This window comes from Pseudonaja textilis, chromosome Z (assembly GCF_049901715.1).
Source record: "Pseudonaja textilis isolate UNSWEBS1 chromosome Z, rPseTex1.2, whole genome shotgun sequence".
NCBI lineage: Eukaryota > Metazoa > Chordata > Lepidosauria > Squamata > Elapidae > Pseudonaja > Pseudonaja textilis.
The window spans coordinates 44,136,959-44,158,066 of NC_142008.1; the positions used below are offsets into that span (position 1 = coordinate 44,136,959).

The following is a 21,108-nucleotide window of genomic DNA, read 5'->3' on the forward strand; positions in this document are numbered from 1 at the left end:
TGGTCAACGACCAGCACAATTAAACATACAAAGCCACAATAAAAGCAAATGAGTGAGATAAGGTACTAACAAAACAATAAGTTGGAGTCTCCATAATAAAAGTATAAATTATGATACTATAATAATATGTTAATGAATTGTGTATTTATTATTTGCTTCAGAACTAGTACTGGAGATAAAGAGCACAAGAAAATTACATTTTCTGCTATCTATTTTAATACTTTTTTCCCCAGTACAAATTTATAGCCACTAAATCTGGAGAAAGATGGATGTGATATTAGGCTTTAAACCACAGGAGATAGGTGTGCCATGAATTTATTCACAAATAGAATGACATATTTTGATATACAACAGTCCATGAAGGGCTTTACTTTCTGCATTTCTGTCACTAAAATTGAGTTGGAAGAAGAGATATTGGTAACAAAGTAGTCAAATTCTATTATTAGTAAAATTTAATCAGCTATAATAGAACACATGCAAAACTAAGCATAAACAACCACAGGTATAGATCCCAGTTCCCTAAAGATGAACATCAAATGTTTAAGGAATGCAGTTGCAAAGAGGAGCAAATAGTCATCATTCCACATGGAATGATAAGGCAACAATATGTATGCATAAAACAACAGAAAAACTTCAAATCTCATAAAAGTAATCTACGAATAAAAGCTGGGCCAACAGATATCAAGAAATTACATACAAGATATCCATTATTCTAATGGAGCATGCTATCACACAACTTTCATTAGAAAATACATGTATTTAATGCATGCATGTTAAAGATATAACTTATTTACTTACATCTGAATTAAATCTCAATTGGCATATGTTGCAAGATATGATTTGTTTTCTTCTGTGAGGAAGAGGAACCCCAAATGTATGATTTATTACAGCTTTTTGAATTGGATCCATCTGCAATAAGAAGGGGAAAAAGTTGTTTTCTAGGCATTAAGCTACCACGGTGAACAAGATTAAATTAAATTTGTGCACTTCCCAAATATAGGGCCTATACTTTTTGAATATGTTTGCACAAAGATAGGTATGCATATGCATGTGTGTTTATACCTGTGTTTGAATGTACCAATGAAGAGTGAGAAGGGAAGAATAAATGAAGAGAGTATGAATCAAGAAGAAGACTAAGACAATTGAAGTTAGATGGAATTCAGATCCTCAGAAACAGAGTTAAAACATTAAAGGTTAAAAACAAAAGATGAGGTAGAAGGAAAGACAATTTATAACTATAGAAAAGTACAAACTATTGGGTAAATGATCTTGTTGTGAACTAAGTCTAGATTTAGTTTGATTTCCTTGTCTTTAATGCCTTTCTTTAATTTTCTTTGACAACTACTCATTTTTTTCAGTCCTTTGTAATAATTGCTGGTATATCGATTATATCAATTACCACATCAAATCCTATAGATACTGTATATGTTGGGAACACTGTCTTAACTTTTACCTAGGATGTTAATGGATGAGAAACCACTCCTGGTAGAAAGCTCTAAGAAAAACAGTAATTTTCTAACATAATTCCAACATTTTCATTTGTTTACCATGATTTCATTAAATGTTGCAATTGATGGAGTTATATTTGGAAAAATAATTCTGTCTTGTTAAATCAAAGTGAATTTGTCAAAGTAGAAATGTCCACATCAAATCCACTTTTCTTGACCACTTTGGTTAACATGCGGATCTGTTTATATAAAAATCCAAACATCCTATTGAATAGATATCAGCCACCAAAATAAAAATTTTCAAAAAAATAGGAGAGGTAGGATAAAAGTTTGAAATTAATTATCCAGAAAAATTAGAATATACGAAGAAGGCATGAGCAAATTTAGTCTCAAAGAAAAAATTCCTATTGTGAAAAAAAATGATATGAATACAGACACGCAGTTTCCTCAAGTCTTTTGGTTTCTGTTGATTTTGACTGGATCCCGAACACTCTTTGTAGGAAAAGAAGATCACAGAAGGACTCTAGTTACACAGAAAAATTATCAAAGCAAAGAGCTTTTGTAATTTAATACAAGAAAAAACAAAATAGAATAATCAAGACTCCACCTACAGATTAGGATGAACTTAACATAAACAAAGTTATGAGATCTGTTTCTCTCAGCTTTACTGTTCTAATCAGACTGCTACAGACTAATTTGTTTAGATAGGAAGGAATATCTTATTTTTCTCTTGCCTTACAGAGTGATGCAGATATGTTGTGAATGCTGATTTACAGCTAGCAATCATATTTAAGAAAAGAGAGGAAATTGATCTTAGGAAGTTAAACATTGTTCACTTAAGTCCTGGATGGGGAAAAAAATGCTATATGGTTGATTTCAAAGTACAGGATGAACTTCTCTGATTTTCAGGTTGTCTTAAAGGCATCTAAGAATAAGATACAATAGGATCAATCAATCAGATTAGATCTGGATGGGACCTTCTATGGCTTCTAGTCAAAGAAGCAAGCAAACAAACAAAAACACTAGTCCTAGTAATTCTAGTTGTGGTGGAGCTAATGACTCCAATCTAATTAAGGTATTTTCAGCAAGCCCTTGGATGCCTTGCTTCAGTGGTGATATTCAGCCAGTTCACACCGGTTCAGGTAAACCAGTAGCGGCAATTTGCCTGGGTCACCAAACTGGTAGTGACTTCTGGATGGCCACGCCCCACTCCCAGTCGCCCATTGCCACTCACTCATCCCTTCCATCTACTTGACGCTCACCCCACCAAACCACCCTATATCTGTTGCTTTCCGTATGCCACCTAGCTCACCCCACCCCACCACCCTATATCTGTTGCTTTCCACCTTGCCAGTTGCCTCACCGATGCCCAGTGAGCTCAACTCACCAAAGGTAAGCAATGCATGCTGCCCACTCGGCCTTCACCTTGGGTTGGGAGCTGGAGCCCCAGGGATGCACCATTCCCTGAGGCCCCAGAACTGCTGCCCGCCTTGACCAGATTGGGGAATGTGCCATTTCCTGGCTCTGGCCTTGCCCCAGAGTTGCTGGCTGTTCGCTCTCTCTTAAGCATGACACATTGCCCCATTTCCCCTCCTTCAGAGGGCCTAGCCCTTAATCTCCCCAGTTCATCCTATTGCCATGACCTTACCTTCCTCCCACGGCTGACTGCCAGGGAAGAGAGACATCATTGCCACTGGGCTCCCCACCAGCCCACATCTCGCACCCCTTGTTGCAAGATGTCTGTAGCTGCTGTGTGGTTTTTTGGTATAGCTGCACTGAAATTCAGCCGCACACACACAAAAAAGACGCAGTGGCTGCAGGCTTCTTTCAGCGAAAAGTACCAACCTCCAGCCTTTGGCTATGCTCCACTTCTCTAACGTGCCACTGCTGCTCTGTTCTATGTGCCAGCTATGCAGGCACACCCCATTGCCTACTGCCACTTTACCTAGGGACTTGCCCAGGCAAGTCTGAGCAGAGCAGCAGAGCAGGCAATGGGGTGCACCTGCACGGCTGGTGCATAGAACAGGGTAGTAGTGTATTGGAGAAGTGGAGCAGAGCTGGAGGTCAGTAATTTTCGCTGTAAGAAGCCTACAGACACCGCCCCACCCCTGTGTGGGAAACCACATCCCTACCTATTCAGGCTAATCCTGGAGCAAAAATGCCCCCACAAGAGGCTTGCCTGAGGCCCGGGGGTGGGGGGAAACCAAGCGTGGGGAGGTACTGCATGAAGGAGGAGGAGGAGAAGGAGGAGGAGAAGAAGAAGATTCTAAAGAGACTGTATAAGAAAAGGGAGTTAAAGGATGCAGGTTAATATATGCTACCTTAGCTATAATTAATCATGATTTTATATAATTTATACTGTAATTAAATGTGAAGTATATAATTCATATAATTATAACATGAAAATTATTCCATTCATACTTCCATTTTCAGGTATTGTAAGCAGGTCATCCAAGTTGAGAAAACAATTTTTTTATCATGGAAATGTTTCTAAAATACTGTACCAGTATCTATGGTTTTACCGTTTTGCAGCTATCTTTAGATAAAGAATGAGTTAATACATTTCCAGATATTAAGTTTATCTTAGGTCTTTTATCTTCTTTTGAAGATGTTGAGTTGTTTCCACCAAAAAAAGTAAATTTGGCAGTGGTAGATGAACTCCTGTCCTCAACTTTGACAATAATCAAATAGATTGCTGCATGTTAGCTGTTGAAGGCACAGGGAGAGTGCAGGATTGCAGGAGAAAATCAGTAGGAAACCCTCTGCGTGTGCACAAAGCACACAAAGTGTGCAAAACACACCCACAAAGCCATGCCCACAGAACCGGTGGTAAAAAAAAATTGAATCCCACTTTTGATCAAGATGTTTTAATGTGAGAAAACACAATCTTCTACAAAATTGTGTCTAATCCCAGTATCAATATCCTAGAATTGGTGATAAAGGAAACCTACAAGCTAGAATAAATTAATAATGCTATAAGGCAGAAACAAATGTCCAAAACCTGTGATGTTGTCTGCATCCATCCAAAATCAACAGGAAAAGTGTCTGAGGCTCTTCAGACCATAGAAGTTGCCACCGAGGGCCCACTTACAATCACCCATTTCAATTGAGCTGAGAATTCAAATTTTACTTTAGAGAATTCAAAGACATTTGTACTCTAAAAAGCAAGAGTCACAAAAAGTTAGCTGCCACAAGCAGAAAAAACAAATCCACTAGAGCTTTTTTGTTTTGCTTTGTTTTGTTTTAAATTGCTTATTTCATTTTATTGAAGAAAATAGTAATGTATAGATTACAGAGGAAGCTATGGCTATACGGTTACCTCATAGTTAGAGTAAAATAATCCAATTAAGTGATCTGATAAATCACTTCTCTCGAGAATATGCACACCGAGCCATGAATGCACATATAGCCAGAAGCAGCTACAGAAGCATCTGCATGATTCTTGCAAATAATATGCTTGGTTAATTATTTAAAGAAAGATACTTTATTCACATTGCTGTATATTGCAAAACAACTCTTTCAAGATGCCTTTCAACAATCCTAACCGTTTTACACACTTGCTCCCAAGCAAAACAGATAATTCTTTCATAACTTTTGTTTTGTCTTTTTGATTGTCTCGTTTGCTGCTTACTTTAAAGAGTTATTTAGAAATGCGAATTACACTACTATACGCATCATAGTGCTTTTGCCAAAAACATCAAAGTCATAGTCATGGCCGTTACCAAATTGCAATGAGAACATATCAATATTTCTTAAAACTAATTGCTAGCTAACAGACAAATACCATATTTATATCAAGTGGCAAAAGCAATATTACATAAGCAGTATATGATAATGCCTGGACAAATAGCCAACAATAGTTATTTTAATGACAGAACAGCTACAGCCAAATAATAGCTTTTTAATGACAGGATTGCCTTTAATCATTAATGGCAAACTAATATAGAATCCTTGCAGAAAATCGCCTAATATACTACCAATACAATTTATTATTTATTATTCAAAACATTTGTGAATGTGCAGAAATGGAAAAAAATCACACTAAAATTAAAAGGAAAAGAGGGGGCGGAATTTTACTCGACCTGGAATAAGTGGTATGATTGGCTAGAACATAAAAAAAAGTATAATCCAACAACAAATATTAACAACAGAACATTATGTTTGATAGAATATGAATAACAGAGAACTCATAGGAAATAAGATATAACTGCTACATAATATAATTTAGGAAATATTTAACACACTGTCAAATGTATTGAAGGAAAGTTTAATTAGTTTTAGCACAGAGATTATGGTAACATTTGTCTGTATGAATCTTTATTTTTTGAGTCTGTATATTTGTATATTTTAATTTTTTGTATTCAATAAAACTGATTAAAAAAAAGAATCCTTGCTGGGGCTAGAATATGGTTTATAGACCCCATTACTTTCTATATGATTAGACCCTACAGGAAACATTCTTATTAAAATTCAAAAACAGTAAGGAAATACTTAGGTGTTTTTTTTTAAAAAAGCAAAGTGGTAAACAATTGGAGAGAAACTAGGTATTTTTTATATCGACTAAGCTTAGTTACTAATAACTGTAGTCTAAGCTACAGAACACCTCAGCCTGCTATTCTAATGACATTCCATATAATACAGATAGCAACTCATCTTAATATTATTTTGGTATGCTAAAATATTTTGCAAATTATTATTTCAAAATTGGTCAGTGATCACAATAAATGATGAATACTTGATTTAAAAATATTAAGACACCATCACATTTTATTGCATGCATTATCGTGTGAAAATATTGTTGGAAATATTTAGAAATAAAATAATTTGTATTCCAAATAAATGTTAAAAACCTAATGTGGGTAATGAAACATCTGCAAGAAAACAATCAAGGTCAGAGAACACCAAGGATAAAACAGGTAAGTAGGGCAGGTTTTCCCAACCTGTGTCTCTCCGTAACACTCTTTAATTGTCTAGATTTCTAAGTGGTCAAGAATGCTTCAGTGGTTTTCTATTCTTCGACTGAATGTGTTATATTTTATTTGGATCATTTCCCCTTCAATAAAAAGATCATATATTATTCTTTTTTGTCATAGATATCATTCTAATATATTTGGTAAATAGGGTCATTTACAACTATCCAATGCACATTAATTTGAATCTTCTAATAGATTTAATATGAGAAACAAGGAAAAATTTTATGAATACAGGCTCTAATCAACTATTACAACTTATATCAATGACCAAAGATATCCAGTGTGATACAAAGTTATGAAAAGCATACCACTACATTTTAGCACACAAAAATGAAACTTCTAAACCCTTAAAAGATATCTATTCCATGTATTATTTGTAGATACATATACTGTAAAAAAAAACCACATACAGAATAATTAACATATAACATTCTTACATAGTAATCCATGAAACTGTTTCTGAACATATTTCATAGATAATGTTCTTTAAAATTATAAAGGATTTAGCTCTTAGAAACCATATTCTCTCATATCAATTTGCCTGTAAATATATATTGGGTGGAGGTGTTAGCCAGTTGGGAACTTTTCATTTGGCAAACATTTATTTTATTTTCCAATCAGTATAAATTGTAATATTAACTGATGCTGCTGTAAATTATAATGTTTACTTCCTTATTTATGTATTTAATTGATTTATATGGGTGTCATCTTGCATCTCTGGGCAGCGAACAATACATTAAAAATAACATAAACATTAAAGAATATACAATGTCCAATAAGCAAAAACCCAATCTACCAAAATAAATAAGATCTTGATTTAATGAGCCAATGTTTTATATCAGTTAATCTTGGGGTTTTTGTTCTTTTAAAAATTTACATTACATTGATTTTAATTGTTACTCATCCCATCTCACCCTTCTAAGTGAACGGTATATATTAAAATGAGGGAAAAAAACTTTTGGAAAAATTAATTAATGCATTATTATTATTATTATTATTATTATTATTATGTTTACATATGTAAGAAAAGGAAATAAATAGGATGGTTTTACTATTTATTATACTATACAGTATTATATACTATACAAGAAAGACAATATTTCTTGTACAGTAGTATATTCTATATCCTATGATTCAAATATTTTACTGATACACACTATCAAAAAGTAACATGATCAGGTGCAATTTTTGAGAATTCAGAACAATAAATCTTAATAAAATTCCATCAGATCTTAATAGAATTTTTCAGAAGTGATATTAAAACTTCAATTTGAGCATAATACACTGTCATAACTTGACTTTTTCCTGAGTAGAATTGTGGAATATGACTTAAATAATACTACAATACTACAATAACAATACAGTTATGACCAGTTAATGACCAGTAAATGCCACTTGCAACTATGAATGAATCAATAGGGGGTCTCAGAAACAATAAGCAAGTCTTTCAGAGTATGCATCATTCTCCATAATTTTCCTAATTCATTAAATCTTGGTTCAGAATCAAGATTTCAAGTGCCATTTTTCCCACTCCAATTGACACAGAAATTTGTGGGGGGAAAGCATAATTGGAGAGAATGGGATGGATAAATAAAATAAACAAAATCTCTTCACTTTGGACATCAAGAACTCCTTATAGCTCTATGAATCAATATTTTGTGTATGATTAATGGCCTTTCAAAAAACAGTACTTTCTATTCTGAATGGATAAACTCAAAAATACAACAAGCGATCTTTGAAAATATGTCCTTTTGTTTTGTTTTGTTTTGTTTTTACCAAATGCAAACATTTGGGACTAGAGCATCCAATTTTTGTGGATCTGGCGTATCTTCAAGAAAGGTGTCTAACTAGAACATCTCAAAGGTGAAGTGACAAAAAAATTACTGGCATTGTTCATACTTGGAGGACAATTAATTCCATGATGTATCCTTTATGTACCAAAGTTACAATTGCATAGCATATGTTTTCTTAAGAAGCATTTAACTGGTAGTTGCATTAATGCTCTTTGAGCAGCTTTAGCATACTGCTAATAGTAGTCTATTACTATGCAAATATCAAGTAATTGCCCTTGTTAAAAGCTGGGCATGATATTCTGTCATGAAGGTGGATGGCTGAGAGATAAAAAAGGACTACAACATGATGCATGATAATTGTCAAGACAGAATGAATATCTGGCTTTTCTTTTCATCTGTGGTACTTAGAATAATACAAACAGAGGAGAGAAAATCTACATCATTAACCAGAATGCTCAAAGTCCTGAATTTCTATAATTATGCTTTTGCTGTCTTAGATTAATCAAGCAAGTTAATGATGCAAAAGATTACATTTATAATCCGTCTGAATACAGCTGTACAGCAAGCTAAGATCTAAGTGCTATTAAGGTAAATGAAATTAATGGACTGTCTCTGGCAATCTTTGTATCTATCATTTACTAATCAGTATTATTTCGTAAAAAAAATAATTTGTAAGGTGAAAAATATAGAAAAGAAATAGGCCCAACTTGCATTGGACAATGATCTCAATAGAATGTTCTACATATGACCCTAAAGGTTACAATGGGTATAAGAACAATGACAGACAAGCACTGATAATAACAAAATCTTACGGTTAAGGACATTACTGCAATACATTATCTTTACTATACATTAACTTTTGTGGGAAATGTCAACTTCAATTAATAACTGAAGGTCCAAGAAAGAGATCCTATAAAAACTTTCTGTGTGATTTAACCTAAATTATGATTTTAATATTTGTGTAAATGAAAAATGTGAATATAATCATATATTTAATTTTTCTTGGTTTTCATCTGAAGTTGAATGCATATTTCTTACAATGTTTTTAATTGTAGAAATACTGTGCCCTGTACATTAAATCACAAAATTTATTATCAAGATTACAGCTATATATTAATTAATTAATTAATTAATTAATTAATTAAATGCTTCATTATCTAATATAATCAAACTTCATGGGAACAGGGAGCTATTCAGCTATTCAGATGTTGTATCTTTGTCTAAATAAAAATTTACGGAAAACTACAGGTTTTGGTAATGTTTTTCTCATCTCCATTTTGCTCCCATTACTACAGAAAGATTTGAACATCAAAATTAGGAGAGCAAATAGTTTTTGATTATATAATGCATAATAATTTAAAGGCAAATTTAATATCTACCTGAATGAAAGTCATGGGTTCCAGAAACTTTGCTGAAATATGGTAGAAAAGCACAGAAAAGAATGGAGGATCGCGGGGGGAAAAGAGGATGCATTTCCTATAAACTATTCCATATAGACTCTTGGGTGGCAGAGAGAGACAATGTGTAATTGTAAGTATAATAATTTTTCAGGCTTATGGATAGATTTTTCAGCAAAAATAAAAAAGGTACGCCATAAATGCCATGCAATTTTTTTATTGTTTTATTGCTTTTTAATTAATAATAAAAAAGAAGCAATACACAAAGGTTATAGTGATGAAGATAGATATAAAGTCAAAGAAATAAAACATATAAGTGCTTTAACAAAAAGTGAAAGAAATTCAATTAAGGAAAAAATAATATGGTGTCATACTAATAAATAATTTCATTTCTACAGTATGTGTGTGTATGTATGTCTATTGCAAATATTATATTAATATGTATATATTTCTAATATATTTATAAAAGAATAAGGTTAAATAATCCCATTGCATGTTAGTAACTGAGTTATACCTTTTGGTATACACATACCTAAATATTTAATAGATTCAGTCCAAATACAGAATTAACTTCCTTAAATGGATAGGAAACCCAATTTTATTCTATTTATTTAGTTGTGTATTCTGTTATTTTACGAAATGTATTTGCCTTCCATAAACAACACTGGATTAGAAATAAACAAAAGAATATTATCGGTAAATAAACCCCCTATGTGTTCAACTGAGTTATGTACCCCATAGATCCATGTTGCCTAATAGCGTAAGACAAGGGTCCCATGCAAATATTAAAAAGTTGAATTATCCAGTCATGCTGAATCATGGAAAAGTAGGAGAAAACAAGTTATGAACATTTACTTTAGGATGACTCCATAATATTTTATTAATCAGTGAGACTGGATGATAATTAGCTCATTGAGTATGATCTTTATCTGATTTTGATATAACACTAATGGAAGCCTGATTAAAATACAAGTGATAGAATTCCCTTGTCAAATATTTATATACTTGAAAAAGTTTTGGTCCTGAAAGTTCTATAAATGTTTCATACTACTTGATAGGAAATCTATCCAGGGGTGGGCTACTGGGAGTTCACAGGGGTTCGGGAGAGCCACTAGCTAAGATTCTGTGCAGTTCAGAGATCCCCCAAATCTCACTCCTGGTTGGCCTTGCCCCCACTTCCCGAGTCCTCACACAGCCCATTTTGGATGCAGGTAAGTGCAAGGCTTGGGGAGGTGAAAAATTAGGCCTGTTTCCAGCTTCAAGACAGCCCAGGGGGGGCATTTTCGCCCTCCCCAAGGCTTGAGGAAAGCCCGGGGAAGGCAAAAATGCTTCCCATGCTGTGGTGCAGGAAGCCAACTAGCAGAGAGCCCTTTGCTAAAATTTTTGAAGCCCACCCCTGAATCTAACTGCCATTTTTAAAATTATTTGTTTAATCTTACTCTCAAATAATGGAATGAATAAAATTGTTTCATCTAAATGTGGTAGCTAAATTTAAAAGAAATTTAAAATAAAATATATTTATTTTATTAATGTATCTTCATTTGATACATTATATACTGTAGTAGTTACTATATAGTTTACTATATAATTTTGAGTAACATTTTTAAAAATGACAATTTACTCCATTTAATTTTTATAGATTTCATCTCTTTCATCTCTAGTAATTGCAATCACTGTCCTATCTTTCATAGGACTTACTCAAGAACTTACTGGGTCTTTCACCATTATCTCAGAATTTATGGTATTTTGAGCTAATCATCCTATCTCAACTAAAGCTGCTTCTCAGGATTATGCTTGAGGAAAAACAGAGGACCAAGCCTTGAGCTACTAAATGAAGGGAGGGATGAAAATCTAATAAATAAATTGTAACCAGTTTTGGGTCATAATTTATTTTCTCTCTCTTGTACATAGACATATACAGAGCACATGTAGGGTCAAAATATATTTCTTTGGAAACCTTTGAAGAGAATTAAAGCAAAATAAAGACACTCAAATGGAAATGAACTCATGAGACTGTAGCCATGTAAATTTCAGAGCAATGCTATAAAAGTGGTTTACCACTGGCATCTTCTAGAAGATTTACTCAATATAGTTGAAAACAGGATTCAATAAACAACACTCAATAAATAAAAGGTTCAAATTCTTTTTCTAAATCAGGATCTTGCTTGAATAGAGGGTGTTGCCATTTCAGACATCAATGTTTCTTAAGACTGCTGTATAAGTATGGGAAGGAAGGGTTATACTGTCAGCAATTCATACTGGCAATTGTATTTCTCATTCTCCCTCTGTTACATTTAAAAATATTAATAAAGAATAGAAACTAGTTCTTGGCTTTTCTTTAGGCTTGGTTTTTTTTTCCAGCCAATATTTATTTATAAAGCTAGAAACAGCATGAGCTTATGGGAGAATGAAGTTATACTGGTTATTTTTATTCAGTAACTTGCCCTGTCAATCTTGGTTGGGGTTTGTTTTGATGATTCTTGATGACAGAATTGTTTCTTCCCGGATTGTTTATTTGGTGCTGTAATCAAGGAACTATCAAAGAAGAAACCACTGAAAAAAGGAAGAAATTGCTTAAGATGCTGTCTTGTAGTTTAATTATATTGCTTTTATACTTGAATTCAGAAGCAAGAGACTTCAGAACATTAATGCAATTTTCCAAATTTGTTTTGAGGTGTCACAGCAATTAGCAATAATAAAATTCAGCATGTACCAATACTTGACCTATGCACTATGGATAATTAACAGACAAGGTTATTTTAGTCGAGTATCATTTATACTTGGGGAAAATCTATGCTCCTGAAAAAATGTAATAATTAAGTGACAGTCTCATGCTTGATAATCACTAAACCAAAGTAGCTTTGTTTTCCAATGAAAGGCAATTCCTATTTCCTGTCCAATACTTTATTTAGAAATGTTAGTATTCTTAAAATTATTAAAATACGTACTGTAATCTCATTTCCTTGTGAGAGGTAATATATATGGCCATGTATTTGATAAAGACATGAGATTAGTAACAAGAACAAACAGCAATTGTTTCTGTTTATTCAGTTGAGTTAGTCTATTAGTAAAGTATTCTGACAAGTTTTTCCAGATGTGTGGTTAGATCTTTTGTGACACAGAATTTAATAAGCATATAGTCTTCCCTTTCTTCAGATGGCAATGAATATTACTTTGTTTACTTAAAAAACGATTAATCAGTTTTGCTGCATGTTAGGACTTCCACAGTAATTTTTTTCTGAATGACTCTTGATTTCCCAACTGCATCATTTTTTTAAAGTGTGATGATACCTTTTAAATATTATAAATTCCAGTTGCAAAAAATTCTCTCCTTCACTTGCTGTAGTTTATTATGTTGTCCTATTTATAAAAAATTACATACATGAATATATGTACATGTGTGTCATGAACACATTTTTCTTCCAAGATATTCAAATTGTATACTATGGCAAAATACATATAACATACAGTAATTCTAATCCCATTGAAACCATTAAGTGTAATTACTTAACTATGGATCTAGGTTCTTCATTTTTTTTTTCTAACAATCCTATAAAATAGGGTTAGATTAAAAATTGATGATTGATCTCAAATTAGCCTGGCTAAATCTAGAGGTTGAAATCCAAATTTTATAGGTTCTCCAATGAATAGCAATTACTCTCATCATTACTTTTTCTTTTAACTACAGGTCTTCATATTTACTGCTCTTTAATCTGAATTATATTTTTTGCATTTTTTTAATGCAAAACCTGACTTATATCAATTATAGTTGAAGTTAGTGTAGATGTATCATTAATCACAGCCTAGAATACTCAGAGAAGATAAACAAATATTGGTGCTGGAAGACAAGAATAAATTGCAGCCTGGTTTGAAAATTACAATTACCAATCAATCCACATGTCACATATGAAATTCTACACTGTAATGCATAACCAAGGACAACATAATGAATATGAAGAATTTGATGAGCTCTGTAAGGAGGGCAAAATAGAATGCATCTTCTTCAATGGCTGTATAGATGCAACTAAAGTTATACCGAAAGCAAACAATTCAGACCAGCAGTTCCCCAGTACTATCAAAGAATATTATTCTTTGCAGTGAGTCAGATGGAAGATATCTGTATCATTTCACTCCATAAAAAAGTCCCCAAAACAGGAAAACCTGCTGATAATCTGGTATATTTCATGAAGCCAAAAGGCATTGACAAAAGCTTAAAGCCGTTGGAGGATATTTTATAAATGTTAATACTGAGAATATAGTGCCATGCACTGGGTAGAGGTCAAATTTGACCATAAGTTCATCTGGTTGGTGTGTGTACTCCACATGAATGAGTTACCACTACAATACTTAATTACAGGATGGGAAGACCTTGTATAATAACAAATGGGCAGATAAAATTGGCAACATGCTAAACACCGCAACATAACTTGACATTGATCCTTCATTCACCAGAGTTTCAATTGGGGACCCTCTCATTTCACTGAGTAGCAGGGTTGTAAAGAATCTCTCGACTGATCCAAAGTTCCCACAGATCTGGCTCTTCTGGAAATTGGTCCAAAAAGCCATTCACACTAGCTGACAACTGCATATAGGCTTTATTGAATATGGGTTTCAAAATGTGGCTTTAAGGGCAAAACTCTCCAAAACTTAGAAATGATAATGAAATACATCATTGGTGTGTACTACCCTTGCTGGTTCAACATGAAAGTAAAATATTCCTGGATTGAAGGCCCATGTCATGTGTTGCTCTAGCTGCAGCAAGTCAGACTGCAAAAGAAGGCTATAATTGATATTTTGCCAACCATTCAGTGCTCAGTGTGGTACGTTTTCAGTGAAATGATAATACAGACACTCTTGTGTTCAGATGATATTCAAGAGAGGAGATCTGGTATGCAAAAGATCATTGAATTGAGGGGTGCAGATGATGATGCTCTGGGAGATTTTTCTGTACATGCAAGAAAAAAGCCTTTAATCAATGCCAAAGCATCCACTCTACTGCAGCTGATTGATCTGAAGGTGTGTATGAGCCCCCTTTGATGTGCAACCTAACTACAGCAGAAATAAAAACATTCATTAATGAATAAATGCAAGTACCACAGTGGCCCTGTGCCCAATCAATGGAAAGATGTGTGAAATAGGTCATAGAGGCAGCAAGCAGAGAAACTTGAGGATTATATCAGAGATCAAGAAGCAAGTTGGCAGCTGATGTTGAACAAGTCAAAACAAGACTTGATCATCAACTCGTTTTAAATATTTTTGTAACTGAGATAATTGCTCTATGATGTTAGTTTATGATTGCAAGGATTATTATTTTTTGCTTAGCTAGAAAAGATTCATGCAGAAAATTTTTTAATATTTGTATGCAAGATGTACTTTTGAAAATATAAAGTTAACAGTTTTTGGGTTTACAAGCAGGGGTGGGATCAACCTGGTTCCATAGAACCTGTAGCTGTGAAGAGCAGCTGACACCAAACTTGTTTGGTGTTTTGCCCACCCACCCGCCTGCCCGGGCTCTAGGCTGTCCTTTATTCCCTGATTTTCCATCCTCAGCTGCTTTGCATGGCACAGCTGAGGTTGAAAAAGCAGGAAACTAGAGGATTTTCAAACACTGGGCACCTGCGCGCAGTCAGCTGTCCAGGTGGCACAGCTGATTTCTTGCAAACATTGCTGCACAAACGCGTAGTTCGGAGAACCAGCAAACTGCTCCACTGACTGGCCCCACTCATCCCCACTCACTCACTCCTTACCCGGCATGCAAGCCATCCAACTTGTCTGGTTTAGTAATTTGTATTTTTCCTTCACCACCACCCCAAACATCAGCTGTTCTGCTCTGCCGGGAGATTTAGGTTAGCTAGAAAGCAGGAAATCCTTGGATTTCTTGCTTTCTAGCTAATCTAAAAGCAGAGCTGAACCTTCCTTAGAACTCAAGCTTTTATTTGCAATGCAAACTCAGGTAGCCATTTGGAGATAGATAGATCTCTAAATGAATATGTGATTCTGTGAGCAACTCAATCTGCCTGCCTGCTTTGCCTGCTTTTGAGTAAAAGTTGCTCTTTTTTATGAAAAAAATCAATATTTAAATAAATATTTATAATATTTACATACAAGACATGGCCAGTCAGCAAGCCATACCAACCCAGTCATATCCCCCACCAAGCCACACCCACAAATTAGGCCACACCCACAGAACCAGTTGTTAAGAAATTTGAATCCCACCCCTGATTACAAGGGGTATATGATAAGATGTTGATTTACCATACCAAGCTAAATGTTGTGCAATTGCAAAAAGAACAGCAGATTTGATTTCCTGGTGTAATAACAAATAGTTTTTAGAACCCTTCCTTGAAAAAAATTGTAAAAATTAATTTTCACTCCATTAAATAACACATTGAATGATGTATATTTTTATGGGATTTCTTGAAGCTTTTTTATACTAAAACAAACTAGTTGTTTGAATTAGATGCACATGTATATTTATTTCTAGGAACAAATTGCACAGAAAATATGCAATAATGTTTTAATTACATTGAAAATAGTCTTCAGGCATTGTTGGCCATGTAAGACTGACAATCAGATTAAGAACCAGACACTATGAAGTTGTAAAGCTACCTTTACTAGAAAAGTTAGAGTTAAAGTTAAAGTTTTTCTTTTTAGTTTCATGTGAATTTAGGAAATGGAAGGCTATCTGAGGTATTTCCTGGATTGGCTTAAGGCTACATTTATTTAATCATTGCCTTCAAATCTTATTTCAAAGCCATCATTTTTATTCACTATCACCATGTCCACACACAAACATTTATTTTTAATCACAAATGCAAGTAGTAGTATCAAAAGTACCTTTCACTTTATTGACTCCATTTCATGTAACAATAGCGTACTAATACCACCTTGGCAATTCTGCAATGTGTAATGTATCAAGAACCAAACATAACTAAGAGTTGTTTAATTACTGCAAATTATTGTGGAATATGCCATGTGATCATCTCTTTAGAGTTTTAACCTCTACCTTCTCAGTATTTTTTTTTCTTCATGTAGAAACTTTTTACTAATGGCAAGAGAATGATACTGTATTGCGAGAATTTAGAACAGCTAATTTTGACTTTCCAGAGGTCTTCTGCATTCTACACTACTTCTACCAAATTTTGAATTAACATTTTAAGAGTTTTTCAATATATGCTCTATAAAATGACTAATCTTGCTCTGGGGGATGTCTATAGTCATTGAGAAAAAAGATTTGCCAGTAGCTTAGCAACAAGTGATGTTAATGAAATCAGACAGCCGCAACAATTAGACTTATGGTATACTTATAGTCATTTCTGATTTGGGTGTCCTGCAATTTATTCCATGTTCTTCTTCTTCTTCTTCTTCTTCTTCTTTTTCTTCAGCGTTTGTCTCGCGCTCTAAAGTGAGGTCCGCTAATGTCCTTGAGTACTGCTTCCACACCTCTCTGTCTGCCACGTGTGTCGGGTCTGCCTTGCGATCTCTAGATCGGCCTTGATCGTGTCCATCCAGCGTTGTTTAGGTCTACCACGCGGTCTCGCTCCTCCGACAGTCACCTTCATTACAGATTTGATGATGGATTCTTCCTTGGCGCTGGCTCACGTGGCGAACCATCGTAGCAGGACTGCCTCATGACCGTGGGGATGGGCACGGACGTTGAACCGTCTACGCACTTCTTCGTTCCTGACGCGATCGGTAGGGTGAGGCCTACCGACCATCGGAGCATTCGCATCTCCATTATCTGGAGTCTGCTTTCGACTTCTTTGGTCGTCGGCCAGCACTCTGCGCCCGTATGTGGCCCACGGGGCGCACCACAGAGTTATAGATTTTCGCCTTCAGGCGCCGGCATCTTCTTGTCACAGAGAGGACGCCCGTGACGGACTTCCATTTGCCCCACGCTGCATTGATCCTGGCTGCCACCTCAGTTTGTAGTAGGCCTTCTTCCCCAAGAGTAGTTCCCAGGTACTTGAAGGTGGAGGCGCGCGGTAGCTCCTGCCCGTTCACGTGGATGGAGCCTGTCATTTCATTGTCAGTGGTCAGGTATTCGGACTTCTTTAGGTTCAGCCGGAGCCCGAACTGCTCGAGGCGGTCGTGCCACTGTTGGACTCGGTGCTCTAGTTCAGCCTTGCACAGGTTGGCCAGGAACACATCATCGGCGTAGAGCAGCGTCCATGGGGCGGGCGTGTACAGGTCGTGTGTAATTGTGTCCATCACCAGAATGAACAGCAGTGGTGAGAGAGCAGAGCCCTGGTGTACGCCGACGGTAATATTAAACTCCTCTGATATCCCAGCTGCCGCTTTTACACGGCTTTTGTGACATCTGTATAGGAGTTGGACCCATTGTACGAGCAGCTCAGGCACACCGTGGTCTCGCAGTGCGTACCAGATGAGATCGTGCGGGACTCGGTCGAAGGCCTTTTCCAAGTCTAGGAAGGCGGTGTGGAGCGGGATTTTCTTCTCTCTGTGAGCCTCCATCAGCATCCGCACACCGAAGATGGCGTCGGTGGTGCCGCAGTTCTTGATGAATCCAGCCTGGTTGACGCTGATGTCGACGGTGTCCCGAATGCGCTTATCAAGGACGCGTTCAAAGATCTTCATAGTGTGACAGTAACCTGACCGGTCTGTAGTTGGAGCAGTCCGCTGGGCTGCCCTTTCCCTTCCAGATCGGAACAGTGGTGCTGCGGTACCAGTCGTGTGGCACTTTTCCCGTGGAGACGATGTTGTTGAACAGCTCGCACAGCCACAATGCCGAGCCCGGTAGTGCCTTTTTCCAGAAGTCGGCAGGGATGTCGTCTGGTCCTGTTGCCTTACCGTTTTCATGGCCTTGATGGCGTCGGCGACCTCGCTGGCATAAATGCCTGAGACTGGGCCTTCAACTGGGTCACCTCGCGGGGTTCGTGGGTGTGGGAACTCCTCGGTGGAGATCTTCTCAAAGTATTGCCGCCACCTCTCCGCAGCGTCTCTGGGGTTGTGATCAAATTTCCCCTTTCAATCGTTGATCCCATGAAACTGGTCAATGTCCAGGGTCTTCCTGTGTCTGCTTTTGGCTAGGCGGTAGATCTCATTCTCGCCTTCTCGCGTGTTCAGCTTCTCGTAGATGTCATCGTAGTGGGAGCTTCTGGCTGTCGCTACTGCTTTCTTGGCTGCCTTTTGGCCGCCTTGTATTCGCAGAGAGCTTCTCGCTGGTCTTGTCCTGAAGAAAGGCCTTGTAGAGCCGTTCTCTTCAGGTGTACGGCATCTTGTACTTCCGGTGTCCAGAGCCATGTATCTCGTTCGATCGTCTCCGTCCTGGCTTGGTGCAACCAAGCTGTTGGCAGCCGGCAGTGTGAACAGTGCTCTTCAGCATGGACCACGCTTCCTGTGGCCCGTCCGACCATCTGCGGAACTGCTCCGGTTTGATGAGGGTCCCGCCATCTTCTTCTGGTTCCACCACTTGATTCGTGGCTGGTCTGCATTTCTTTTGTCAATCCTGGTCTTGGGCTTGCTGATCCTGATCTTCGCCATCAGCGGCCTGTGCTGACTGCCCGATTCGTGCACGTGGCACGCCTTGGCGTTGAGCACGTTTTTAGCAGCTCTTCGTCGCACGATGATGTAGTCGATCTGTGTGTGGTGGCTCCCGTTTCTGCTATGGTAGGTGAGGAGTTGAGATTCTCGCCTAATGAAGCAGGTATTCGTGATGGTCATATCATGGGAGTCGGCAAAGTCCAGGATCCTCTGGCCATTCTCATTCGTATCGCCTGTGCCGTGCCCACCGTGGCACTGGTGTCCGTTTTGTCCCGCCCTACATGACCATTCAGGTCGCCCGAGATGATGATGTCGTCTTCGTGTGGGATCTGCCTGAGTTGGATGTCGAGCAGTTCCCAGAAGGTATCCTTCTCCTCCTCGTGACATCCGGTCTGAGGGGTAGGCAGACAAGATGTGTAGGCGCTGCCTCTCGGTCGCTACAACGATTATCATCAGTCGTTCTGTGAGGCGCTTAACTTCTGCGACGGAACTTTGCCAGCTTGGACTGACAACCACAGCTACACCGCCGCGGTTTTCCTTACAGCTGGTGTATATGATCTTGTAGCCGTCTATAGTCGTAGCCTTGTTGCCCTTCCAGCAAGTTTCCTGGAGGCAGCAGATGTCCAGCTTCCTGTCCCGCATGGCCCTGACGATCTCGGTCGAGCGTCCAGTCAGCGAATCCATCGTTCCAGGTGGCCACCTTGAGCGTCTGGCAGTCCTCTGTTCCCCGCTTGCTTTTTCACACGGCCGTGCTTTCGCGTGGACCATTTCGTTGATTTTTGGCGCAGGCCAATGGTCTCCTGCGCCCGTCGGTTCCCCCGAACGCGGTAGCATTGGACGGTGTTTTGTAGTGGACGTTTCCATCATGTTGATGCGGCATTTGAGTACCCAGCCGGCCTGTCGCGTGGGCCTGTCCGCCGGAGGGTCTGCTCTCAGTTACGGTCAGCGTTTGACGGCTTCGCGCATCCAGGGGACACCACTTGGAGGTGGCAGACCGCTCGTCCCCCCAATTTATTCCATGTTGAAACATTATAATATGCAAATGAAGTAAATTCATTAACCCAGAATGAAGCCTGCCAATGTATTTCTTATGACTAGAAATGTGAATAAATCACACCAAAAAACAGCAATAGATTATAGAATGTAAGCATTATACCAAAAAATGGAATGTAGCCAACAGGAGCTTGGTAAATCCTAACCTCTGAGTTTTTATCTTCCCAATTGCTGCTGAAGACACCAAAATTGTGCGTACAACAAAATTTGTATTAAGAAAAAATGGAAAACACTATTTCCCAATCATATTACAAAAGTGTCGTTCAACTAATAAAATCATAAAGCAATGCAAATGTTATTTTAACATACACAATATATTTATACATTTAATACAGACATAAATTCTTAATCATTATAAAATAAAGAGCAGCTAAAACTAAAAATTTAGTATACTGAGGCAGTATGATTCTTTAAAATGTCAAAGCTTTATTTTATTTTATTTATTTATTTATTTTGTCAAACAATTATTAGATAACAGGTATAAGTATAAACATAGTTATAAATACATGAAATGACTACGAATAAAAAAAAATAGGACAGGGACGGCTTATGCACGCCACCTACAGACCTCTTAGGAAAGGGGTGAGCTCAATAGTAGTCAGTCTAATGTTGAAGATTTGGGGGTTTGGGGAAGAAACCACGGAGTCAGGTAGAGTATTCCAGACATTGACTACTCTGTTGCTGAAGTCATATTTCTTGCAATCAAGTTTGGTGCAGTTTATCTTTAGTTTGTATTTATTTTGTGCTCTTGTATTGTTTTGGTTAAACCTAAAGTATTCATTGACAAGTAGGACATTGCAATGTATGATTTTATATACTATACTTAGATCGAACCGAAGGCAGTGTAGTTCTAGGTTGTCTTGGTCTAAAATTTCAAGTCTGGTGGCATAAGGTATTCTGCTACGAGTAGAGGAGTGGAGGATTCTTCTCATAAAATATT

General features: G+C 37.0%; 1 protein-coding gene and 1 long non-coding RNA gene across 4 annotated transcripts in view; one reads left to right on the forward strand and one right to left on the reverse strand.

The window, feature by feature from the left end:
* The window catches only part of ZNF385D (zinc finger protein 385D), a 218,807-nt gene that overhangs the window by 114,790 nt on the left and 82,909 nt on the right, over window positions 1–21,108 (reverse strand). For 2 of the 3 annotated variants that reach the window (XM_087917078.1, XM_026708235.2), the window contains exon 3: window positions 799–909. The exons of the other annotated variant lie outside the window; for it this stretch is intronic. In XM_087917078.1, the coding sequence (XP_087773204.1) occupies window positions 799–909 (111 nt within the window). The remainder of the gene's footprint in view (window positions 1–798; window positions 910–21,108) is intronic. 3 annotated transcript variants of the gene reach the window in all.
* The window catches only part of LOC148123986 (uncharacterized), a 44,442-nt gene that overhangs the window by 1,570 nt on the left and 21,764 nt on the right, over window positions 1–21,108 (forward strand). The gene's annotated exons all lie outside the window — the stretch shown is intronic.